Below are 25,497 nucleotides of genomic sequence, written 5' to 3' on the forward strand. Positions count from 1 at the left end.
GTTACATAATGAAACGCAATAAAATACGAGTGTGAGTTTATGAAATGAACTGAAAACGAGTTCCATAAAAAGATCATACGAGTGTCAGCCAATACTTTTTGATCCACATCTGACAGATTAATTGAAAGCTGTGGTGTGTTCAAATAGTACCTCTGATCTGTCTGAATATCGTAACTCTGTTTAAGTTAGACAAATAAGTGAAATACTACTGTTTAGCCCAATATCACACTAGATGTCGCTGTACTATAGGCTACTTCGCGCTATATTTGGTTTCCGAACAATACAAATAGTCAGTGAACAGCGCATGTATTTATGAAACCCATTAAATGAATTAGGCGTCTTATCAAATGTTCATAAAATCTCATATAGTAGTCGTTCCAAATACGTATCCCAGATAGTTGAGAATGCCGCGAGTCAAGATTGTTGTCGACTTTTTGCCTTGCATGCGGCTTTGTGCTCCACATAGCCCAGAGACCAGTAAATTAGACAGACTGGGGGCCTAGCCAAGATGCCATGTCTCTCTATCACTCTTCCATATTAGGGCGACAGAGAGACCTAATGTCGTTTTGTTCGCTACGGTGCAAACGATTGGTATATTGGCTAGGCCCCCTGATCTATATACAAAGCTCATCACCGCTGTTAGAGCCAGGCCAGCGAGTGTCAAAAAACATTGTGGTAAATCGAAAAAACTTTGCTTGGCAATGAAATTAATCTAAAATGAAATCACAGTTTAATTAACTCTTCAAGTGGCATACGTCGTCGTTATAGAGTTGTTGGAATTTAGATTTTATTTCAATTAATCAAATTTGAAATTTATATGATGAAATTGGTCGGGAGCCGACGGCCTACTAAGGGTCATTAGCAAAAATTGTGGCTATACAAAAATAAAAATAAAATGCTTCTAATACGACTATTTAGCCAAAAGTTCGTCACATGAATTAGGGCTCCGTTTCATACAGGTACATATTTTAAAGCTTTGACAACACTACAAGGCGAACGTGACCTTTTTAACACTCTCAAATCTAACTTAACGTCTAGTGGCACCCGCTACAAAAACAATCACCACCTATGGATATGTACCTACAATCTTTATCAAATATATGTCTCTGATGAGACAGTGAGATCAGGTAATTGTTCATTTCATTACTCTAACCCCCATTTCATTGTCAAAGTCCCATTTGCTATAAGTTTTTGCAATAACAAGAGAAATTATCAGGAGGCAAGAAATGAGCGGATACATTGTTATCACTTTGATGGATCATATGTGTAGACATGTATGATTACCTGTCTGTTTATGTGTATTATTATAAGTTAGGATTAGAAGTAGAGCAGTCAGACCTTAACAATGATTAAAAAAATATTAAAAGTTTTACGTTTGAGTCAGTTCTTTAATTGAATTGAAATGCAAATATTAGCAATTGCATAGCACTTATTTTGATAACGAAGTCAGTTTTCTTAAAAAACTTTTTTTTTTTATCAAGCACCTGTCTAAAAAAATATCACTCATAATTAAAACATCTTTAATATTAGTAAGTGCAATTTAAAATTTAAGTGAGTTAGACTTAGGAGTAACCTATGTGTACTTTTCTTTATAAAAGAAAAATTGAAGTAAATTCAGTCCTACGATCATGAAAAGGGATAGCTTTCTACCGCCTATCACGTACGCAAATCGTGTACCTAATTCATAGTTAGTGTAATTTGTTGACTTTATTCAACCTAGTTAGATGATGCCGTGACGCATCGGAATCCGGCCCAGATTATACGGCCTTCGGAGTAAAAAGTTTGGGAAAAAGTCGACAGTTGGCGGCAAAAAACGACACAGCATCGTGGTCACTCGTGGTGCACGCCACGCGCTACAGATAAATGATTTTTAAAATGCGCCCGTCTCCCTCCCGCACCCACAGACACATCTAAAGTAATGCTATAATTTACCTTCACATACGTCACCTATAATTGCGGCATTTGGTCGATCGATTGATTGCGTTGCTCCTGTTTAGCCGGCAATTATCTAAAATCGCATACCATATGTTTCACCGTCTGTAGATTCCTTTAGATGTAACACATACGGTCAAAATTGAGTACCTATTATATTCTTTGGTCATAATACTGACTTTTTTGTGTACATGTTGCGTCTTGTCTTGAGATGTAAGCGTAGCTTTGAGAGGCGCGCAGTTTAATAATTGTTTATATTTATAGTAAGTGCTATAACTAAAGCCGGTCCGAACTTAGTTGTCATATTAACTAAGTAACTCACTAGTTGCTCTGATTGTACATGTTCAACCCAATCATATAACTTAAAACCAAGCATATAGGTAAGCGAGGAAGTTTCGCGACGGTTTTAAGTAGAACATAGTCGTAGCTTAATGTACATACTATTTAGTACTATTCAGAAAACCGTATTCATCTCGTTTTCATTACTTTGAGTATATCACTGCAATGCAAATTAGTTACATGTAACAGAACATCTCTTGCTGAGCTTCTGGTCAATTCGACCCAGACATATAATGACGTATGACATGTTATGTTTCCATCCAACAATAGCAAGTCATAGTCAAGTGGTAATAAGCGCCGAAATTGAAAGTGAATGGACCACGTGCGTGGTATTGGCTATCTGGGGGCCTATTAGCTAAGATCACAATCGTTGATAGAAAACGCCAATCGAAACGAAATAATGTGTGGAATAAGTTAGCTGTTAGGTGACTTTTCGTAGCATCTGTCATCCCGATATATTTTTTATTTTCGTTCGGCGTTTGTCGATGTTCGATTGTCACCTTGGCTAGGGCCCTATTCCTTCCAACCAAGGCGTTTAGCCAACACTTGTTTCCTTCTGATGTTATAACTTGGCTCACTCGGTACTACGTGCAATAAGATTTATACACATTTTGGCTGCATTTATAGACATGCTGTTTTGAGGCAATTTCAATAAAAAAGTAATGTTAATACACTCGTTTATGCATATTGATCAATTTATTAGAAACAACACTAGATTTGTACTAAAATTGACTAAGGTACCTATTTTTCTCTTGGCGTCTCTAAAAAATCATGCAAGTGACTTACTGCCATCTCGTGTGATTTTACCATTATGAATATAGCAGATGCTAATATCGGTAAATTGTTATTCAACTCGTTATTTCTTTACAGCGTTCTAGGATAACACATAGACTTTCAAACTAGTGGCAAATATCAAATTATATAACTAGCTTTAGTTTAGCCAGGACTCGAACCCAAGGTCTTAGAAGTCGCACTCCGGAACCATTCAGCTACCACTAATTGCATTAGATTGAGTCGCTTCATGATTATTTATCAAGAAAACCAACCGGTTAGACCCAGCGCAGACACTCATTACTTTTATCAACTTATTGAACGTAAGCCTAGTCAGGTTTAATATTAGTTAACTGAATCAAGCTAGTGTTAAAGTGTATTTATATAATAGGCCATACAAAGTACAATAAACCGCCATTATCTGATGGGAAATTATAAAAACACGGCGCTATCACCAGTGCGGTTTTATCGCTATATTTTATGCAAGATGGCTTCCCAGACTCGCAAATAGCGCAAATTGAAGAACAAATAAACGAGCCAGACGAACAAAAACCGCGAAACATAAAAATAGAAAGCCTTTAGAGAAAGGGCCCTCATTTAAAGCTTTTTTACGTTATTACAATACGTTACAAATCGTGGCCGGCGTGTGGCGATTTATACGACTTCACCTATAATTTCAGTGTAAATTATAGTCTCGGATCAATCATAGGCTCAAATCTAAACTGCTTCTTTAGGGGTCATTCGTTTTATCTCGCTGCAGCTTTCGATCATTGTGATGCAATTTAGCGCGGACTTAGCATATTGCAACGCTTTTTACATCCATCTTCCAATTGCTATTCAAACATTTCTTTTGTTTGTAAACGTACGTGTGAGCTTTCTTCTTTTTTAACAAAAAAACGAGAGCAATGCGTAAAATTGTACGAGGTGTGGATAAACAAATATGCAATTGAGTCTGTTACCGTGTAATTTTAACGCGGTCATTATCCTACTGGCTGGTCATTGCGGCTGTTTGAATAATCGAGGGAATCCATATGGCGGTTATGACAGCGTCATTTGTATGCTTATAAAAGCGCCGATCAATTTGACACGTTTTATCTTCAGGTGCTCTAGTCGAGATATCTTTTTTCGAATGGGAGGCAGTACGAGTATTTAGTTATGAGCATATGAAGTTGTGTGCGTCAACTACTACTTAACTTATTGGCTTCCATAAGAGGTGTCCCAAAGAAATTGACAAGGAAAAATAAAAAGATGACAACCTGATTACTTGATTAACTTGTATTTATCGCCGTTTTCAAATACTTGCTATCAGTTATCAATAGATTATTTATATATAACAGCATATCTGTACTTGAGTGAATGAAGGCTTTATGTTACCTGGTTTGCTTATCAATTTAATTAGAACATAATTTATTTCCTGTGTAAATTTATATTCTAGTTATAATTACCTTATAGGTAATTTTAATATTAAGTTAATCGTATTTATTGTTAATAAAAAAAAAACAATTTTATTAAAAAAAATCATTCATTGTTCTGTCAAGTTAACATACATAATATAAAGGGATTACTAATACATTCATTACAATAAAATTAAATAAAACTAACTATTAAGTAATTGAGATACTAGTCTACAGTCGTAAAATCTTTACTTTATTAACGAATTCTAATACTGAAATCTAATAATATATTCCCAATGATCATCCATTGACAATCGTAACTAGTAACAAGAATTATAAACGATTTATGTAACTGGTACCTAAAGCTGAAACTTAATTTTAATTGAAAAATCTTATTTTCCTGCAAAAGTTTTTGCTGTCGATTTCTCTTTATACAGTCGACACTAATCTAGCTGGACTAGTGCTGGTAGGAACTCGAGTCTTTTGAGTCTGAATTTAAAGAACTCGACTCGTTTTTACGAGACTCTGCGCTTAAGCAACTTCTAAGTCTTTTAAGTTCCGAGGCGAGTCCTTTAACTCGACAGGACTCGAGTCTCCGAATAAAGAGTCCGGCAATTTTATAGGTTTTAACTTAATAACACTAAAGAAATTATGCGTTATTGTATGATTTGTTTACCTAATCCACAAATATTAGTTAAAGACAATGAATGCATTACGAAATTTTGCAAACGAAAAAATTGAGAGTTCTTTGAAACTGACTCAAGTCTCTACAAAAGACTTGGGTCTTTAACAAGTTCAAAAGTACTCGAGTTTGGACTTAATCTAAGAGCCTGAAAAACTGAGTTGAGTTTTAAAGCAGATGACTCAATCGACTCGAGTCTTAACCAACACTCTAGACTATCTAAAGAATAAATTAGAATAAGATTGCGTTGTTTTATTTCGACGTTTCTATAACCATCTTCGGTTTCCAATCTATGATGTCAGAATCGAATATCATAAATTAGTAGAAAATGTTTCACGGAACAGAACACAAAAACCTTGTGGCAGCTATAAAGCAATAAGAATGTCACTAAATGTATTCGGAACGGAAAACATCGTTAGTCGTATGCTTGCAATGGTTTATGCAATTTATTTGTAATTTAGTCTGCAACTCTGCATGATTACCGTTCACAACGCAGGGGATTTAATTGCCTTTGAGTTCCGAAAATGGCACAGGAGAATATTTCAATATTGCAACTAAAGTTAATGATGTATTAAGATGCTAGAATAGCTTAAACCGTTTAGCTTACATTAGAATTAGGTCTTCATTATTCTTTATTTCTTTATTGCATCCATGGTTTGTACAGGTGTTACATAGTAGTGGTGAGTTTCACATGGACCCTGATAGGGTACAGCAATAGTCTTAAATCTAAGTTATGTAAACGAGGTTTTATAACAATGGTTAGTTGATTTTATACTATACTATCTTCAGATTACACGAGAGTCATATGTATATTATCTAGCTCTTGCATGCGTTTATTGGCCCGATTCGAACTTTACGTCAATAATTATGTCTAGATACGATTTACGATTTCTTCAAACTTAAACGTCACTTTTGACACCGACATGTCATATCCATATCGTATCTAGAACAATTTTTTGACGTACACTAAAGTTCGAATCGGGCCGGACATACGGCGTAGCATACAGTTATCGTTCCAACCCCATTTCTACCCCCTTGGGAATGCAAGAAGACTTTTGAAATAAATCTTTTATTGTTTAGTTTAATTGTAACTAAGCACCAACGTTACAGTAACTAAAGGCCAATTCGAACGTACACTGATATCAGAATGACATCTACATAATATCTTACTATACTTCTATTGGCGCGAGCGACACGCACGATAACTAAATAACATCATTCAGATATAATTCTGATGTCAGTGTACGTTCGAATTTATACTGTTATTTAAGTTGCGTTTATATGTTTGTTGGGCAAATTATAGTCCAACGGAATCACATCAGCAGAGTGTCTGGAAACCGAAATCCAATTAGAGTTAGTTGGAATTTTTATGCAATGGACATTTAAAACTGCGTCTACTGCGATGTAGAACTCTATGGGCGCTGTAGTAGAATAGCAAACGCGAAATAGTAATTATCATTTGTATTCGCTGTAATTCGAAGCTGAAATCGAAACCACCAGTATTAATCTACTATCATTCATCAATGATTTTGGGAACAACCTTATTATTTATATCCAATTTGCACGTTACATTGTCATAAAATACTATCATCACGTCTCGTAATCTAATAGGTTTCCGCCTGAGGGGCATCTAGCATTGATTTAAATCGAATTTTTACCTTTAGAAAGTGATCCCAGATCGCGTGAAGATAAACACTCTAAACTATTATGTGACGCTTCCGGGTATACCGACCATTTTGGACACTGTTAATTAATAATTCGTGGACCTTATTCCAAAGGCATAAGATTCACCTATGCTTAGTTAAATGTTGCTGTTGGGACTGACCAACTGTTCGACAAATAGATAATGATAATTGCACTCGTCATCTTACAATGACTAGATTCTATCAATTACCGCTTATTAGGCGGTTGAAATTATGCTTAAACGATTGTTGTAATCATCTTACACTTGAATGTCAGCTCCAGAGAGAGGTGACCCCCCTGTATAGAATGATTGTATGCATGGGGGGTCACCTCTCTCTGCATCGAACGAGTGAAGTGAGGTCTTTGGGTCAGTTAGGGGGGCACTTTCAGGTTAATATATCCCAAAATTATATTAGACAATCTTTCTTCCTCGCCTTGTCCCGGCATTTTGCCACGGCTCATGAGAGCCTGGGGTCCGCTTGACAACTAATCCCAAGATTTGGCGTAGGCACTAGTTTTTACGAAAGCGACTGCCATCTGACCTTCCAACCCAGAGGGAAAATTATATTAGACAATATCTGAAGTAATTGAAAAAAGTGGGGATCCGTTTGTACAAATTTGATATCGTGATCTGATTAGGACAAAGTAGAAGGAAAAATATTTGACGCCAAAAAAAATATTTTTTCTATGTGGCAGGTCGTCCAAGTCAGCCAACTATCCGTAGACCAAAAATTTTTTACATCATAAAAATGTTTCTTCTTCTTTTTCATAATAAGAATACTATACCGAATAAGCCCTTTAGCGGATCCCCGCTATTTTAGTTACACCTTGTACGAGTATATTCTCCTTAAATTTTAGTGCTCCGAATGAAACAAAACATGTATCATAATTGTTAGATTTGTGTTTTTCTATAAAAACAGTACCGCGACCGAGGATTCTCCATTCTCGCCTCAAAAACAGGTAGGATCGGTCTGGAGGTTAGTTAAGGAGACACATGCTACTGGTATATCACCACCGTGAACCACTGTGCCTGTGTTAAGGTGAAAGTGATCTTACTAGGTCAAAAGGACAGTTTTAATGCGCGTCCACCGAAACGGTTCAGATACAGTTACCCCTTAAGCTCAAATTGGCTGCGTTTATTGCCTGTCACGATTGAACGGAGTCAATCGTATAAAAGTAATGTTAATCTTGGAGTTAATGGTCAATTTACAAGAACTGGTACACACGGTGATATGTTTACATTTTCTCGCCTTATTGCAAAGGAATAGGGTGCAAAAGTGTAAACATATCTTTGACACTTTACAGCTACATACTTAAATTGATCTTTAGTAGGCCTTATCTCGTAGCGAAAAGTTTTTTCAATGTTCAGTTCAGGTGTTTGTACTCATTTGGAGTGCTAACCAAGATGACAACCGTTGATATAAAAGGCCAATCGAAACTTAAATAATGAATGGAAATAAGCCAAAATACTCTTTAATGGATAAAAACTTGTCCCTCTTCAAATTGAAATCAATATCTAATTTTTTACCACTGCGTTACCATTTTGCCCCAAAAATGTATCACTTTTATCAGCATAATTCAACTCCCATACAACAAACGTGTTTTTTTTTGCCGTTTTTATAGATAATGGTACGTAACCCTTCGTGCGCGAGTCCAACTCGCGCTTGGCCCGTTTTGTTTAGACTGTTGCCCTATAAAGGGTTATTTTAGATTAAATCAAAGTAGTTAAGAACTTAGCTCTTACATTACACACTTAACAATAAAGCTGTGCTCAAATATTTTTGAACATCTCGCCCATTAGGTACTTTAGCTGACAATGGAAGAATACGTAGATTATCGACACCTAAAATGGAATAGTTATGGAATCATGTTTGTGTAATTAATATACGTAATAACTATTTAATGGGGCGAGGTATGATTATTAACACTTGTGCAAAATATAAATAGTCCAATCAGACAATAAAATATTTCATTAGTTATTAATTAAGTCATTTTACACTCACCCAAGTGTCATGTTCATAGTTTCCTATGAATTTTCTGAATTCCTTACGCTAGTGTAATATGCCTTTTTATGCACAGACGAAGTGAAACTTATTACACATTGTGAATAGCGTTATTACCATAGATTACGTTCCGTAAACACTGCACTATGAAGCATATGTAGTCTGTATTTTTTAAACTATAAAGTACTACGCCATACATTTTCTATGCAAGAAACAAATAAGCGTTCCGTATTATTTCCTATGGGCAGTACTTCATAGTAAAAAAAAACGAATATATATATATATTATAACTCAGTAACACTTGTACAAAGGCGCTCTTTTTTTTGTAATGTACTCTTTAGTTATTTAACACTTTTAAGCCAAAATATTTCTCCCAGGAACTCGATTTTTATAGAATTGTTTCGCGCGCTATACAGTACTGAAGCGGGCAGCGGCATTTCCATTCGAAAAAAAACATGTTTACTATTATTATTCTTCATGTTTTTTAAAACCGGATACCTACTTTACCACACGCTCATTAGCTATCAGAAACATACCGAGCACATTGGAAAAACTCGATATTTTTCTCAACGATACGATGTAAAAGATTTGTCGCTGACAATGATATTTTAATTACCCTAAAGTTCCTTAACATTGCTTTGCCTATGACAAACAGGTATGTCTAGAAAAAAACTATTATTATTTTCTGGTTTAGGCTATTTATGCAAGGTTGAGCAAGTTTGTGGTATATGAGAGTTATCTAATGCGTGTTAAATGTGAAATTTCCCGCTGCTTTACTAATACTTAACCGGAGTGTAAGGGGCGTCATTTAAGTATCGGGGTCGACATTATTTGATGGTCACATGATTTTTTTCTGGCGAAGAATACTGTAAAAATGCGAGGAAATATAATTAACATTTAATAAAATCAAAATATGTTTCTAGACTAAAATATGTCAAAATCTGACACATTCCTTCAAAAACTACCCGTAACAAAAACAACAATGCAATTGCAAAAAATTTTTTGTACTCAAAACATAATAATAATCTCACGTGAGTGTATGAATAGAAAGAGGGGGTAGAGGCAAATCTCACGACATCTCACGAGTAGGGGAGGAGGAGTCAAAGCACCTCACGAACCTTAATTCGTTCTGTATCACTTGTACGCACCATCTAGTGTGCAAGCGATCATTCGTTATTACCATCGGGGAGCGCGGGGCCGGTGGGAACAGCCCGGAGACCCGGAGCGATGAACCCATGCACCCGTTTTTCCCCGCAATCATCTTGTGTGACTACTTTTTGTTCGTCCTTATTAATTTTAATATGCCTTATAGTTTATTGCGAACTTGGCCTATTATTAAGTAATGAACAATGTATTACACTAAAGTGCTATTAGATTATGAAATCTATTATCTTTATTACTTAGTGTCTAACAACTTTATACATAACAGAATAAAGGCGGTAGGTAATAAGCCTGTTGAAAAATATCAGTTATTTTTCGTTTTCATACAAACTCTTTTAGGACCGAAAATAGAAAATCGCATATACGCAACGCTCCGCAAGTGTTAATTTTATTCTGTTGAATTCAAATTCTATTTAAAATCAATGCTATTCACTGAGACTGAGCCGGTTTTATTAAGGCGTATCTGCACAATTTTATGTTTAAATGATTTTGAACGAATATACGATTTTATATTAATAATTATTGCAAAATTTTCACAATTATTGCTCGCAGAGTCAACAGACTACGGGCGAATATTTAAACGGTGGTAAGCATAGGACCTATGGAGCATATTGATATAAATTTTGCTTAAAAATGCAAAGAAAATAGGGGTTTATTATGGCGTGTCTGCACAATTTTATGTTTAGAACAAATAAAAATATCAGAAATAAAAAAAAAACAATCAGGGATGCAATTTTGAAGTAAAATTAAAATGATCGAATTTAAACTATCTCGACTCATACTGTCTTATGTTAATTTTACGGTATAACTCATGTATTTTTAATCACTCGCGCGACATAATATCGTGACTTTTGCTCATGCACTGTTAGAGCCAGCCTACACCAGCATGTTTTCAGCGTCGGCGTCCAGTTAGCGCTATGGAAAATGGCGTCGCTGCGCAGTTGCGTCAACGTGGCGTCGAGCAGCAGCCATAGAGTTGACTAAAAGCCGACGCTCGGGAGATGATAGTGTGGGGTAGCACTTAGTGCTTGAAAATTGAGACCTAATAGGCTCTCCGGAACATGTCGCGCGAGTAACTAAGACGTGAGTTATATTGTAAAATCATCTTAGTAGTAAATTCATAGTTATTGTATGAGTAAGAAAACTTTTGTTTGTCAAACTTTATGTTTGTGTCATAAATGTCGTTTTATTGCAAATCTCTACTTATTTATATTATGTAGGTACCATACTCATTTCCAACTAACACTGGCAAAGTGCTCTAAGTGCTTTCAAGCCAGCTGCTACTGGAATCCTGCAACCCTGAAGAAAAAGTACTCAAATAAAAAATATATATATATCTGGAAAATCTGTCACAGAACGATCTACCCCTAAACTAAGCAAAGCTTGTACTATGGTTACTAGACGATGTAGACGACGATATACACTTACGACGATGATGATGACGATGTATACTTGTATGTGTAAATTAAGATGGGCAAAAACTTTTTATAATTTATTGTATTTTTATAAGTGAGAACCTGTAATTGGCTCTGTAATTCTATTGGAAGTTCTAGATATATATAGCGCTGTTGGTTTTCCATATACTAAAATAAAAATAAAAAATAAATAAAATAAAATATAGATATGTAGATTCATATGTAGATAAATAGGCAACATCCAATCAGGAACAAATATTCGTGATAAATTAGCTCCGCGGGGTTGCCAGATATGTTTAACGCCCCGTGCAAGCATGTATTTAGCGACTAGAATTGCAGCCAGTCGCAACTACAGTCGGTGGTCGGCAATCGTAACGCAATTACCCAGCTCGGATAACCGAAGCTAATGCACCGACAAATTGGTAAGAGTGCTGAATCTGTGTGAACACTTTTTAACCAGGAGGCCATTCTGATAACACAGCGAGACCAAAGCTTTAACCGACCAGCTAAAAGCGATCCCTGATTAAGCATTTTTTTATCGGTTTCAACAGCGAGCTACACTGGTTGTGTTATAAACTCGATTCGCCGGTGTTCGCGCGTTATTAGGAATAAACAATCGGCTATGTAACAGAAGCTGTCTTTTGATTGACTAAAAACTTTTTTGCGAGTTATCTTTGACATGTGAGAGAATTAGACACTTTCCCATTTCGTTGCGATATTGTTTGCGAAATTGAATTTTGTAGCGCTTCAACGGAGTTAACAGCTAGTGCGCTCGTTTTTCCGAAGAACGGTTTTTTAACGTTTTCATAGAATACGATTTAATATCAATAATTATAATACTGCAAATTTTTCACAATAATGTAGCTTGTAGAGTCAAAGAACTAGTTTATATATATATAAAAGAGGAATCCTTATATTTTTAAGTCAATTAGGAATGTAGGTAAGTACTTATAGTTGCAAGTCTGCCCAAAATAGTTGCTATTCACTAACCTTACCACACTTTGGAACAGCGAAACTGCGGATACTTTCAGGTAAAGATACAATAAATGAAATGAACGTTCCAAATTAGGTAAGTAACTATTGTTACTTAAATATGTTCAGAAGATGCTAATTTGTTAAAGTAAACAAAACAGGATAATTGCTAACTGTATATTTTATTAATTCTCAATATATCCCGCGCTAATCCCGTGACTATTTCCTCTTCCCATCAAGCCCCGTTAGTTCATACTTAGATTCTATAAAACGACCACTCCTGAGACCTTAACGGTATCGTTATCAGACTGCCCATTGGAGCATCTACACTTTGACAGGTGTTCGTCATGCGCGGGCACCGAAAATATGGCCGCCCTCTTAACCTTAACTGTTCTATTTGGCGCAAACAATGGGCCCTGTTCTAAAATCACGAGTCGAGCGCCAAATAAGGTCGCCTTTATTGCATTGGTGATTTCTACTTGAACTTGATAATAGTTGTTTATATATTTTAGGTGCACGGTTGAAGGTATTTTAATGAAGAACAGTTACGTGTCCACATATTGTAGGGGGACATTAAAGGTGGAGTTTAATAAAAAAAAATCCTTTGGGTCTTTGTATAGAACACGAATTTTAGTCAAGCGTTTATATTTATCTTATTTGTGCGATATATTTTACTTTATTTCTTTATTTCTGGATGTGATAAAGAATTGTTGATCTCAGGGCGGTTTCAGACTAGCGTTTATACGAGCTTATAACCGGGGAGCCTGCAATGCTAAATGTGTAGTTTCTCGAGCGTCGTAGAGAACTAGTGGAATCGAAAGATTAGATGATAGGACGAAAAAAAAGCGGCCAAGTGCGAGTCGGACTCGCCCATGAAGGGTTCCGTACCATTTATGACGTATTAAAAAAAATAGTTACTAGATCTCGTCCAAACCAATTTTCGGTGGAAGTTTGCATGGTAATGTATATCATATATTTTTTGTAGATTTTTCATTCTGTTATTTTAGAAGTAACAGAGGGGGGGGGGGGGCACATTTTTTCACTTTGGAAGTGTCTCTCGCGCAAACTATTCAGTTTAGAAAAAAATTATATTAGGAACCTAAATATCATTTTTCAAGACCTATCCATAGATATCCCACACGTATGGGTTTTAAGAAAAAAAGATTTTTTTTAATTTTATGACATATTAAAAAAAACTACTTACTAGATCTCATTCAAACCAATTTTCGGTGGAAGTTTGCATGGCAATGTATATCATTTTTTTTTAGATTTTTCATTCTGATATTTTAGGAGTTACGGGGGGGGGGACACATTTTACTACTTTGGAAGTGTCTCTCGCGCAAACTATTCAGTTTATAAAAAATTATATTAGAAACCTCAATATCATTTTTAAAGACCTATCCATAGATATCCCACACGAATGGGTTTGATGAAAAAAGATTTTTTGAGTTTCAGTTCTAAGTATCCTTCATTCTCGATAGATCCAGTCCATAGATCCAAAATGGGGAACCCCCGAAATTTATTGTTTTTTTTTCTATTTTTGTGTAAAAATCCTAATGCGGTTCATAGAATACATCTACTTACCAAGTTTGAACAGTATAGCTCTTATAGTTTCGGAAAAAAGTGGCGGTGACATAATCGGACAGACAGACGGACATGACGAATCTATAAGGGTTCCGTTTTTTGCCATTTGGCTACGGAACCCTAAAAACGTTATATATTTTTTTTAACGAGCCGGAAAGCGTCTACAGATTTTTTAAATTTCGGGAATTTGGTAGAGGGTTAAAAAAATCGTTAAGTAGATTGTGTCATTTTGGTCCAAGTTAATGCTTTAATTTTTCTATAACTTAATCTGACGTTGTTTGTACGCATTTCCTTAATCTAACGATCACAATTTCGACGCCCAATTTTCACATTGTAACTGTCAGATTAAGAAAAAATAATTGTTATAGCACGATTTTAGAATTATTTTGACTAAAACTAAGTAATCCACTATCTACTTAACGATTTGTTGAACCCCCAACCAACGGCTTAATTTAATTCAATTCAATAATTTAATAAACCAATATAGACGGCTAAAAGTGGTTACGGTAGACTCCACGGGGTAGCAAGTTATCAATCATATCTTAATCTGACGCGCTCGAGTAACTACAAAAAACCCGTCTTGGTCTCCCGGACTAGTACGCGTACGCGCGTGTAAGCTCGTAAAAAAAACCAATGTAGGGATATGTAACGCGCGAGTAAGATTTCATTGTCTGCGTGGCACTGGTAATCCCGGATGCAGAAATAAATTGAAATCGATTTTGATTTGACCAAATCAGGGTCAAAACATAAAGATAAAATATAGCACTTCATCGGAATGCCGCTTCTTTTCTCTACAAACGAAAACGGAATTCTATCATTGTTTTTCTTAAAACTACAAAAGCCTTTCACTTCGAAGAAAACAGTTTCAAATTGGAATGAATCACTTCTGTAAAGGTTCAAATAAACTGCGTGAGTCGCATGCGTGTTTACTTACATTGCCGGCTACTGTCCAATAAATTCTACCGATCGATCAAATAACGCAATGTAACGATACTTGTGTGCGAGTTCTCTCTCTCCGTTTAAGAGAAGGCGTAAAACCAAGAAATTAGTTTAATACTCTAAAAATATACATCTTTTTAAAATTTTGCTTCTCTGATCCCTCTTATGTCACTGGCTATGTTTTAATAAAATTATACTGCAATGGTATGCGTGGAGCGATATACAACTGAAAATCATGAATATTAGACATGATTTCGTGATCTATTTTATCGTGCCATCTTTAACCTTTTAAGGTTTTCGTTAGAACCTACCTAAAATTTTGAGTATTTTTGATATTTCACCGAAATATTTCTACCGCTTTATGCGATAAAAGTTAAATATCCTATTTGCTTTTATGTTTTTTTGCTCCAGTCATGGGATGAAATGGCGGCATTAATTTTCAAACTAACAAATATCATGAATTGATTGTTAACCAAGGGATGAAATGGTGCCCGAGTTATACACTCTACTTTTCATTTATAATACGAGAAAAATAAAATACAATTGCATTTAAAAATAACACAGCTAAGTAAAAACTGCCGTAGTATTTCTTGAGAGTACTTTTAAATAACAATTTAGGTAAAAATATCGTTATTTATAGAATGGGTAGTTACTTATCAGAATGGAAATTGTACAACAAATCCATTTAAAACCAAAATCTTAATTGCTTATCGTAAAAAACAAGAAAAAAAAACGTACTTAGATAGTACAGTGTTCTAGAGCAGAAACGTATCATTTTATGCACACTTTTTAGAACAACAACGACCCACTTACAGAGCATGAAAAAAAATTTAACTTGAGCAGCTCTATTGATCCTGTTTATGGTAAAATGTTGCTAGCGTTTAAAAATTGATGGTAAATACTTATTTTACAGGAAATTGCCTATATGTACGGTCCCATCACTGGTGCCAGTCCCATTATTGGGGTGTTTACTACAGTTCCCGTTTTATTTTTTATACCATTTGCCCTAGATTAGATAGGTTATAATTTTAATACGCAAACTACAATTTTGCGTTAGGCCTCTCTTAAGTATAGTCGTTAGATTTGAAGCTGGCCCCCAACGGCTTATCCTTTGTCTATTGTTAACTAAAACGGTGCTAGCCACTACCTGCAAAAATAAGGGTCGTATAATTCTAATTGGCACCTGAGCGCGGGCTAGTCCAACGCTTAAAAAACCAGTGTAGGTGTGCTCTCCGATAACGCGCCTTTGTTACGCATATCGAGGACACATTTTAGGCTGGTTCGGTAGCGTTCGACTCGCCGGCACTCAGTAACCGTATAGGGACCACACAGGTAGTGGCACGCGCCGTTTTAGTTAACAATGGACAAAGGATAAGCCGTTAGGGGCCACTATACGTACGTATTTATCGTGCCAATCGTGAACGCTCCGTAGCAAACTCGTAGCACTCTTCCATATGAGTGTGACAGTGACAGTTGCGTTTCGTTCGCTACGGAGCGTAAACGATTGGTACGTTAGCTACGCACCCAATTCAGCGATCAACAGGCAAAGATACTTATCTCTTAAACGGCTGGGAGTTACCGATTCGCTACCAGTTGTCATTGCTTTGACAGGGTGTTAAAGGTCGACGTATCTCTTATAAGCCACGTCACTATGACAGGGATAGGAGTGGTATAGGAAATTAGGAGAATGGTGTGTAACTCGTTGCCTGTACCTGACATGGGGAAATACTGAAAGTTGAAAATTATAAACTTGCTTAATCGCGTTTTCTTTAGTATATGACATCTATTACAGTTTATAATTAACTAGCAACCCGCCCCGGCTTCGCACGGGTAGTACTTTTTTTTCTAAATACATTACAAATCCTGGTAAGGGTATTTATTTGTGATGAGCACGGATATTTGTTCCTGAGTCATGGCTGTTTCCTATGTATTTAAGTATTTATATAATATATATATCGTTGTCTAAGTCCTACAACACAATTAAGCCTTAATTGAGCTTACTTTGGGACTTAGTCAATATGTAATGTCCTTATAATATTTATTTATTTATATTGTGGTCATCATATTCAAATACTTCCTAAGTATGAAATTATGAATGATTCTTTGACATGAACAACACAAAACAGTTAATAACTCGTAAAAGTGTTCTACGTTTGATGTCGACTCTACGAAGTATTGGCGTAAATTAAAGCTAACCTAGCCCAACAAGAAACTCTTGCGCCACTCAAGCGTAACGATCACATTAAATATTCAAAAACAATCAATGTGATGATTTTTTCTTGGCGTAATCTAAATTTACTGCTACAGATGTTATTTTTTCAATGGCGCCCGCTCACAATTAGGTCGGGCGGGACCGAGTCTTGTATCTATCGCCTATAAACTTTGACCAATATTTATTGAGCTCCGTTAACTTATAACTGGTACATTCACGCAGTCAAAGCTATGTTGGATAGATGAGCAATGTGAACAGAGGGTCTAAAAAGCCTTGGACCGCGTTCGTCTAGTTTTTGCATGTCCCGTAGTGGCTTGCGGTGATGCACAGTTTTTAGGGTTTCGTACACGAAGGATGTTAATTGGAACCCATCAAAGACTTAGTTGTATTTTTCGTAACATGTGTCTGTCATCTTAACTGCCCGATGACACATTCGTTCGTACATGCCTACTGATGAACAAACATAAGTGTGTCGTAGATACATAGACAGTTTTTTGTCATGTTGTTGCTATGACAACAAATGATAAAAAATTAAAAATATAACTCGCCATACAAAAGTCTGAGAAGATATTTTTGTAACTTTGCTGCTATGATATAGCAGCAAAGTTACAAAGTGCTTTGTTACCTTTTTCAGAATATCCAAGCAATATTTTTGTAGTAAGTATACAATTAATTATGGTGACAAAGTAACACTATATTCATTTTTTTGTTTTGGTTTGTCTCTAGGCTACGATACTTAAAAATAAGTACCAACCCTGTACATTGTACAAGAATGTATTCTTATATTAAATAAACAGTTTTATTATTACATTTATAGATTTTATTTTAATAAACAAAACATCCCAGAACAAATAAATCACAATGATATTAAATGTGTGTCATAATCATAATACGGAACACTCCGTGAGCAATCCCGACTTGCACTTGGCCCGTTTTTATGCACTTTCTTCTATCAGAGTTACGGATTCGGTCTTGACATGATTACGTGATTATTCTACTTGGTTTTTGTAAATTGTCACTGATTTGAATAGACCCTGTAATCGATGTAATTTGTATACCTACTGAGAGTATTTTCAAAGATTGTCTAAACGCGAGGCAAGTAGGTCATACTGAACAATTTCTACTATAGGACGGACCCCAAAAATCTAAATAAATGGTTGTGCCATACTATTGACATTCGACGACCCGAATTTTTAACGATTTGGGGGTTGGTAACATAGTAATGGTAATAGCGTTGGGCGGACTAAATAACGTCAGAGACAACAACCACCCGGGACCCGGGTCCGTCCTTAATCTACGTCCAAAAGAGAGGTATGGGCATTGTGAATGTCATCGCGCTTTGTGTGGTAGGGTACAGCACAGCGGATGTCATTCCAGATCTAGAGCAGAAACCAACTGGGGAAGTACTCGTACCTCCACCTTACAAAAAACCGCAGCCACTAACACTCTAGACCCTACTCAACGAGAGTGCGGAGTGTTAGGGTCGGCAACGCGCATGTAACTCCTCTGGAATTGCAAGCGTACATAGACTACGGAAACTGCTTACCATCAGGCGAGCAGTATGCTTGTTTGCCACTGACGTAGTATTAAAAAAAACCCACGTTGCAGGCTAGAAACACAGGGCCCAAAATAGAGCGGCTTGGGGAGCACTGGTGAAGACTGTCCACAGTCGTCTCGTCCCTCAGCCATGAGGATACGACAAGGAAGAGGACCATAGTAAGTTTTCCAGTATGACTTATATAGCCACCTTTTAGAGAGAACGCATTCTTTATTATTGAAATTAAGAAGTACTTAATAAAAATATCTTGAGTCTAAAGTTATTTTCATTAAACTGCTCTAGATGTTCTTTACACTACGAGTATACGATATCATGAGTACTTACCGGTCTTTAATTATTATGTCGAACGAAGACGAAAGTGTATAAATTACCTGAAACAAAAAAATACATTATAATTTCAAATTATATTTATTGAGAAAACATGGTGATAAAATATTAATTGTCATGTTATTTGTGGCATAGCATTATTTATCATTTTTACCAAGCACTCCGACAAAGTCATACTAGAAAAAAAGGTAAGGCAAATATCCTGCGAGAAGGTTTCCTTACTTAAGAAACGCCTAAAATGAGGTAAATCGTGTTAAAAACTTCAACGATACAAAATAATTGCTTTCGCATTGCAAATTCCTACCATTACAATTAATTAGCGGTAAATTGAATTAAACTGAATTCCACAACCTGCACTCGCCGACCTATGTAGGTTGCAAGATGCAACCACAGATTCCCTCTCGTAGACGTCGCTTTATGAAGTATTTATGAAGATCGTGACATCGCCACAAATGCGTTCTTTTACTTGTAAAATACAATGCAAAATCATATGAAGTGGATATGATTTTTTAACTACAAGGACTCATATTGATTTTTTATAGTACAAAACACAAACTAATGTACAAATAACGAATTTAATGCCCATTATTGGCATTTTTGACCAGTCATCCATCGCCTCTTATCACATTTTATGTACCCCTAGAACGATTTTTGTCCATATTTGTAATGATATGTAAATATTACAACGCAACGACTTCATAGTTTTAATGTGTGATCTGTAGTACTCGTTTTTTGCGATTGACACATTGGTTTTACCCTTAGATTTATTTTTAGCAAGAAAACAACATCGATATTTTAAACACGTCGCTCAATAGTATATTGTTTTTATGGATTCAAACATTATTACGATAAGGTAAAAACGAGCAAAAATCATCTGTAGACCACAAACTTGAGGTTACCAAGATGCATCAAGTTATTATGGGAGTTCCAACGTGTCACTAGTGAGTGGTGACCTCAAGTCATACATGTCCCACCTAGTGGAAGCGATCTGCGGCTGCAACTCTAGGTCACTGGCACGCTGCACTGCACCCACTTTCCTGCACTTCTCTTATGCAGATGATTATTAGGCTTGGGTGCAGCCCGGCTTCAGTCTTTTGTTTTAAAATTATTTTTGTAAGGATATAACAATTTTGTTAACTGATTTTTAGCTAACGGTACTTTAATGAACCCGTGCAACTTTTTAGTGTCATAAAAACTGCATATTTAAAAAAATAAGTACCGTTTACAGAAAGTGGTGTAAGTTAGCGTAGGGGACAGGCAGGACAGGAGTATTATCAATTATTACTCCTTGAAACTCTGCGTGCAATAACACCCATTACAAATATAATTAAAATAAATGATAGTGTCACTTATATTTTTTGCACTATGACACTTAAATCCATTAGGTAAAAGATATCAATTAGCTATACCTTATTACATTGAATGACTACTAAGATCGGAACCATACAATGGCGCTTAAAAAGCATCGGCATGTGCAAATGAAATAACTATCCATAATTACGATGTCAATTAATGTTCACAGCGCATTGAACGGTGCAAGTTATCGCACATTAAATTGATTGTGTGACGCGACCACAGATCTACAATGGCGCTTACACTTAAAGGTGACGTTCAGTATTGCCCAAACTAGCGCTGACTATACTAGCGGGTAGCTAGTATAGTCAGCGCTATGGAAAATGGCGTCGCTGCGCAGTTGCGTCAACGTTGCGTCGAGCAGCAGGCATAGAGTTGACTAGACGCCGACGCTTGGGAGACGCTAGTGTGGGGTGGCCCAAAATTAGTGACGGAATTCCGCATTATTATCGCGATAGTAATGCGGCGGCGAAGATCACTAATTTTATTAAAGGTGACAGATGAAGACAGTCAGCTGGAGCAACAATGACGCCGCAACGGTACTGTAGATACAGTTGACATCCGAACCCTTTAAAGATAATTTAAGTGTGCTAAAGAGAAGCCATCACGTAGTCGTATGTACATTGACGACCGGTTTGGCCTAGTGGGTAGTGACCCTGCCTACGAAACTGATGGTCCCGGGTTCAAATCCTGGTTGAGTCCTGATTTGTTCCTGAGTCATGGGAGTTTTCTATGTATTTAAGTATTTATATATTATATATATCGTTGTCTAAGTACCTTCAACACAAGCCTTATTGAGCTTACTGTGGGACTTAGTCAATTTATGTAATAATCTCCTATAATATTTATTTATTTTATTTCATAAGTGTGAAAGAGGCAGATTACAAATGAAAAAAAATGACCACTTGAGCTTTGAATGTACATTCGGGTCGGCAACGCGTATGTAACACCTCAGATTGGGCGGGACACGTCTGCCGTATGCACCCGGATTGGTGGGCCAAATTGGCTACCAATTGGACACCGCAGATTAGCCGGGGCAGAGGCAGATTAGAAAAGAGATAGCGGGACGACTTCGAGGCTTTTTGCAGCGACTGGCTGGAGCATTCACCAAACCGTGATGACTGATGAGTGGCGGAAGAAAGGGGGGGGCCTTTGCCAGCAGTGGGACACAAGATAGGATATAATAAAAAATTAAATCAGTCTGACAAAGATCGACCTATAGCTCCAAACTAAGCAAAGCTTGTAGGTATTATAGATACAGAGCGTTGATACACCTACTTACTTATACGGATACATAAATAACATCTGTAATTCAGGAACAAATAACCGTGATGAACACCCAAATAAATACCCTTACCGGGATTCGAATTCACGACCTCCTGCTTCATAGGCAGGTACTACAAGTAAGCTAGAAGGCTGTTCATTATTATGGGGCTTTTAGTATGGGATTGGTTTCAATCAAATCAAGCTAAGTTCCATGTTGATTTATGAAAACAGTAAAATTATTCCAAAAACTACAATCCCAAAGTTCGTCAATTATATAAGTAGGTTACCTTTTGTACTCGATTTAAATAATCAATTAACAGTTCCATATCTTTATCAATTAACGACAAACTCCAAGTCATGGGAGAGTCGGAACCGAATCAAATGATATATTTCCTTTTCCCAGGCATTTCTAGATCAGATGAAACAAAAGAAAGACGGTAATTGTCAATTTTATTGCCCATTCTTCTGTCTCCCGAATCTGATCATGTATCAAAAGTATCGAGATGATTCACCCATCCATTAACCTAGTTAGATTTATCAGCCGGAGGCTACAAGTCATTCACAAAGATGTTACTAGCGGGCCAGTAAAGTATGATCTCTGTTACGCACTCCATTGCCTTTTTTTAACGTTGGATAAATGCGTTCCACTTAAACGCATGCTACTTGGTCCGGGGGAACCAGGAAGGATGTCAGACTAAGCAGTCGTAGGACAACCGGCTAAAACCACCAACGATTCCCGACCGCCGCCTTAGTGGAGCGTCGCTGTGGGGTCGCTATCAGAGGACCTACCGCGAACACCGCGTTGAGGTTCAGTGTTCGCGGTAGGCCCTCAGCATTCAATCACGTGCACGCATTTCGTTGCCTAGGAGTCATTTTGAACAGGTTACGTGTATACCACAGAATATTATGTTACATTCAGATCACTGCCTAAGTGTACAAAACCAGAAAAAACATTCTCCGGCATAAAGTCGATTTAAAACATCCCGAAGAAAGGATTGTCGTTGGGGCGTTCGAAATTAGGTAGCCATCAAGGAGAGGTAAGCGTTAAAAGTGACCGCGATGCTTCCTAAACGCTTCATAGGGTTACCGATTCTTTCGTGTGTTCTTACATTAATTAAGCAAATTGAAGTATCCAGATATCTACCTGTAGGGCTACGCCAGACATACAGATACTTAAATTTGCTTAATTAATGCGAGAACACACGAAAGAATAGGTAACTGACGTTACAGTCTCGTGGAATTACCCAGTGCGGAGTCAGAGATTGTCTGTTTCTAACAATAAAGTTCTTAATGTTTTGTGAGCTTGTCGGAAGTGTTATAGGTATGTACCTACTATTGCGCATTGTGTGCAAACCAACAGTTCGTTTAGGCGAACCATTTATTACGAGAATAACACCGTCTAACTTAGACGTCATCGTCATTTATTCTGCCACTTCCACTGGGGCTTGCCAATTCGAAGCAGAGTTAACATTAGTCTGACAGTAATTATTTGACGTGCGACTAGAATATACTTCCTACTACTACATTTTTAACTTATTTAGTTTCTTTTAGTAAGCGCAATCATCAAATCAAATATCATTTATTTTCAGGCAACTAAACCCCATAGATACATACCTTACAAACGAACATATATAGTTACAATAAAAATCTTATAAGCTAAACTAAATCATGTCGGCGACACAATTTCTGTTGCGGTGCAGGTTTCAGCAGATTTTCATGGCACGGAACCGCCGAAATACCACACCCTGCGCCCAGAAGTCCGCCCTCACCATGGTTTCCAGCAACGACGCACCACGAACGAGCTAAAGTGCACGTAATGGCGCGAACATCGATCATGCATACTAAGTTGCTGATCTCAAGGTCATAATTAAGCTGGTTGACCTGATAGTTCGATTTTAAAAGCAACGGCAACACGGAAGTGTACATGCATTTGCGTCTGATAAATATCTCCGAACATTGTTTTATAAAAAATTATTGGCACATGAATCATTATTGCCTTTGATCGGATTGATAACTGACTTACTTTCATTTTCTTCGATTTTGTTTTATTTATCATTGAGATCATGATTTATTAATTGATGGTACAGTTTTAAGTATTGTGGTTAACTGCAAACTGTAACTTGTACATTCGTATCGATTAAACCAAATCGTACAAAAAAAATATTATAGGCGACTTGCCTTTTCCATTGACATAATCCAGTAGTAAAGGCAATGATACTGTTTATGTTTTCCAATTGTTAATGTTAACAGCATTTAATTGTATTTGTTTCAGGTAATAAACATTTATTTTACTATATTGCAACTTAAAATCGGCGAACAATTGGTAAGTTGCACTGTAATTAGATTCCCGAATTCTAAACTAAATTTTAGTGTATAGTACGTAACTTCAGTCAAAATGCAATGTTGTAGTTTCAATTTGCACCGCAGTTCAGGCTTGTATTGACATCAATGATTGACAAAACTATAGTAGCAGAAAAATGCCAGTATTACAACTGCGGCAATCGTGTTCAAAGATTTTCCGGAAAATCGCAGAAAATGCAACGTATTGTCAAAAAAGTACACAGTTCCGCAGAAAGGCACAGATGTTCTGACACTTGGCTGTATATTCCCATTCCTTCCCGAGCGCGGGCGAGTGCAGGTCTCGCTACTATTATTAAGCAAACTCGACCGCAAAATATCTATGGCATTTCTTGCATATATGTTATAGTTAGGGTTGCCATACATCCCGTATATACCGGACTATCACCATATTTAAGAATCGCGTCCCGTATTTCCCGTCCCGTTTTTGTCCCGTATATCAATACTGCTGCAGAATACGCAGAATACCTAAAATGGTCACAATCATCTGTGTTTAACCACCTTGTTTCTTCACCTATGTTAGTTAAAACTATGTGAATTTGCACCCCCACCTACAACCATAGAAAAAAAAGTAAGTTTCAAGTGCTCACTCCATAGGTACCATCAGCCATAAAAGTGCACGGCGAATTTATTCATAATTTCTCAATGCAATTTCGCAGCTCACTGTACATAGATAAAAACCCATTAAAAAAAATACTCATTGGCAGTTCATTGCAAATTTGGTGTAAGAATGCGTCCGCTCATTTCAGGTAGGTGCACATTTGCACCCAGTGTTATACTTAAATAACAATTATCGTCAAGGGATTTACCGCAATGAACTAAGTGGTGCTCGCGGCTTAGGATCTTACAAATAAAACAAAAGACCACGTAAGTACATTCACGAAGATACACATGTATCATCATGAATGTTTCAAAAAGCAAAGAACGTGAGTGTATACTATGATCATAAATGTGGCTTTCCATCAGAGAAGGGTCGTTATGTTCCATGTGGAATGTTTCCTTATAGACATGGAACAAAAGGACCCTTCTGTGGTGGAAGGCTACAAATATTTGTGCTTACTCGCTGAACGATTAGAATAACGCATAAACGCATTTCGGTCAGCCTAATTCCTAAAATAACGATCTCTACTTTGGACCATTATAAAATGACCTAAAATCCGTAACAAAATATAAAGAATTAGAGCCTACACTAATGGTTCGGAAGCAATCCAAACGGTAGTGTGTCGTGAATAAAAACCCTGTTTTTGTTCACATTTTCACTGTTCAAACAAAGATCAAGAGACAATCTGTACCGACGCGTACGCATAATACCGTTGTGCGAGCGGGATTTGACTTCATTTTTTTGATAGCGCGTGACATCGCATTGTGTCGCGGCCTTCACGAAATTAGCATAAAACTTTAAGTTTCTATGATTTAACACTTTCGGTGCCGGGCGCCCCGTTTCCAGTACAAGATGAACACACAGACATGTTCTTTGCAGTGAATGTGTTAACAGCTACTTGTATTTTATGTGGTCAGGGAACTTTGTAAAAAGTGACCTTTTAAATA

The 25,497-nt window shown here is 36.8% G+C and overlaps 2 protein-coding genes across 3 annotated transcripts in view; one reads left to right on the forward strand and one right to left on the reverse strand.

Annotated features, from left to right (window-relative positions):
• The window catches only part of LOC133526809 (elongation factor-like GTPase 1), a 258,647-nt gene that overhangs the window by 82,721 nt on the left and 150,429 nt on the right, over window positions 1-25,497 (forward strand). The window contains exon 10 of one of the 2 annotated variants that reach the window (XM_061863602.1): window positions 18,696-19,788. The exons of the other annotated variant lie outside the window; for it this stretch is intronic. Coding sequence (XP_061719586.1) covers window positions 18,696-18,700 — 5 coding nt within the window. The 3' untranslated portion in view covers window positions 18,701-19,788. Of the gene's footprint in view, window positions 1-18,695; window positions 19,789-25,497 lie in introns of those variants that run through there. 2 annotated transcript variants of the gene reach the window in all.
• LOC133526813 (dystroglycan 1) overlaps window positions 1-25,497 on the reverse strand; it is a 143,583-nt gene that overhangs the window by 54,593 nt on the left and 63,493 nt on the right. The window lies entirely within an intron of this gene.

This window comes from Cydia pomonella, chromosome 17 (assembly GCF_033807575.1).
Source record: "Cydia pomonella isolate Wapato2018A chromosome 17, ilCydPomo1, whole genome shotgun sequence".
NCBI lineage: Eukaryota > Metazoa > Arthropoda > Insecta > Lepidoptera > Tortricidae > Cydia > Cydia pomonella.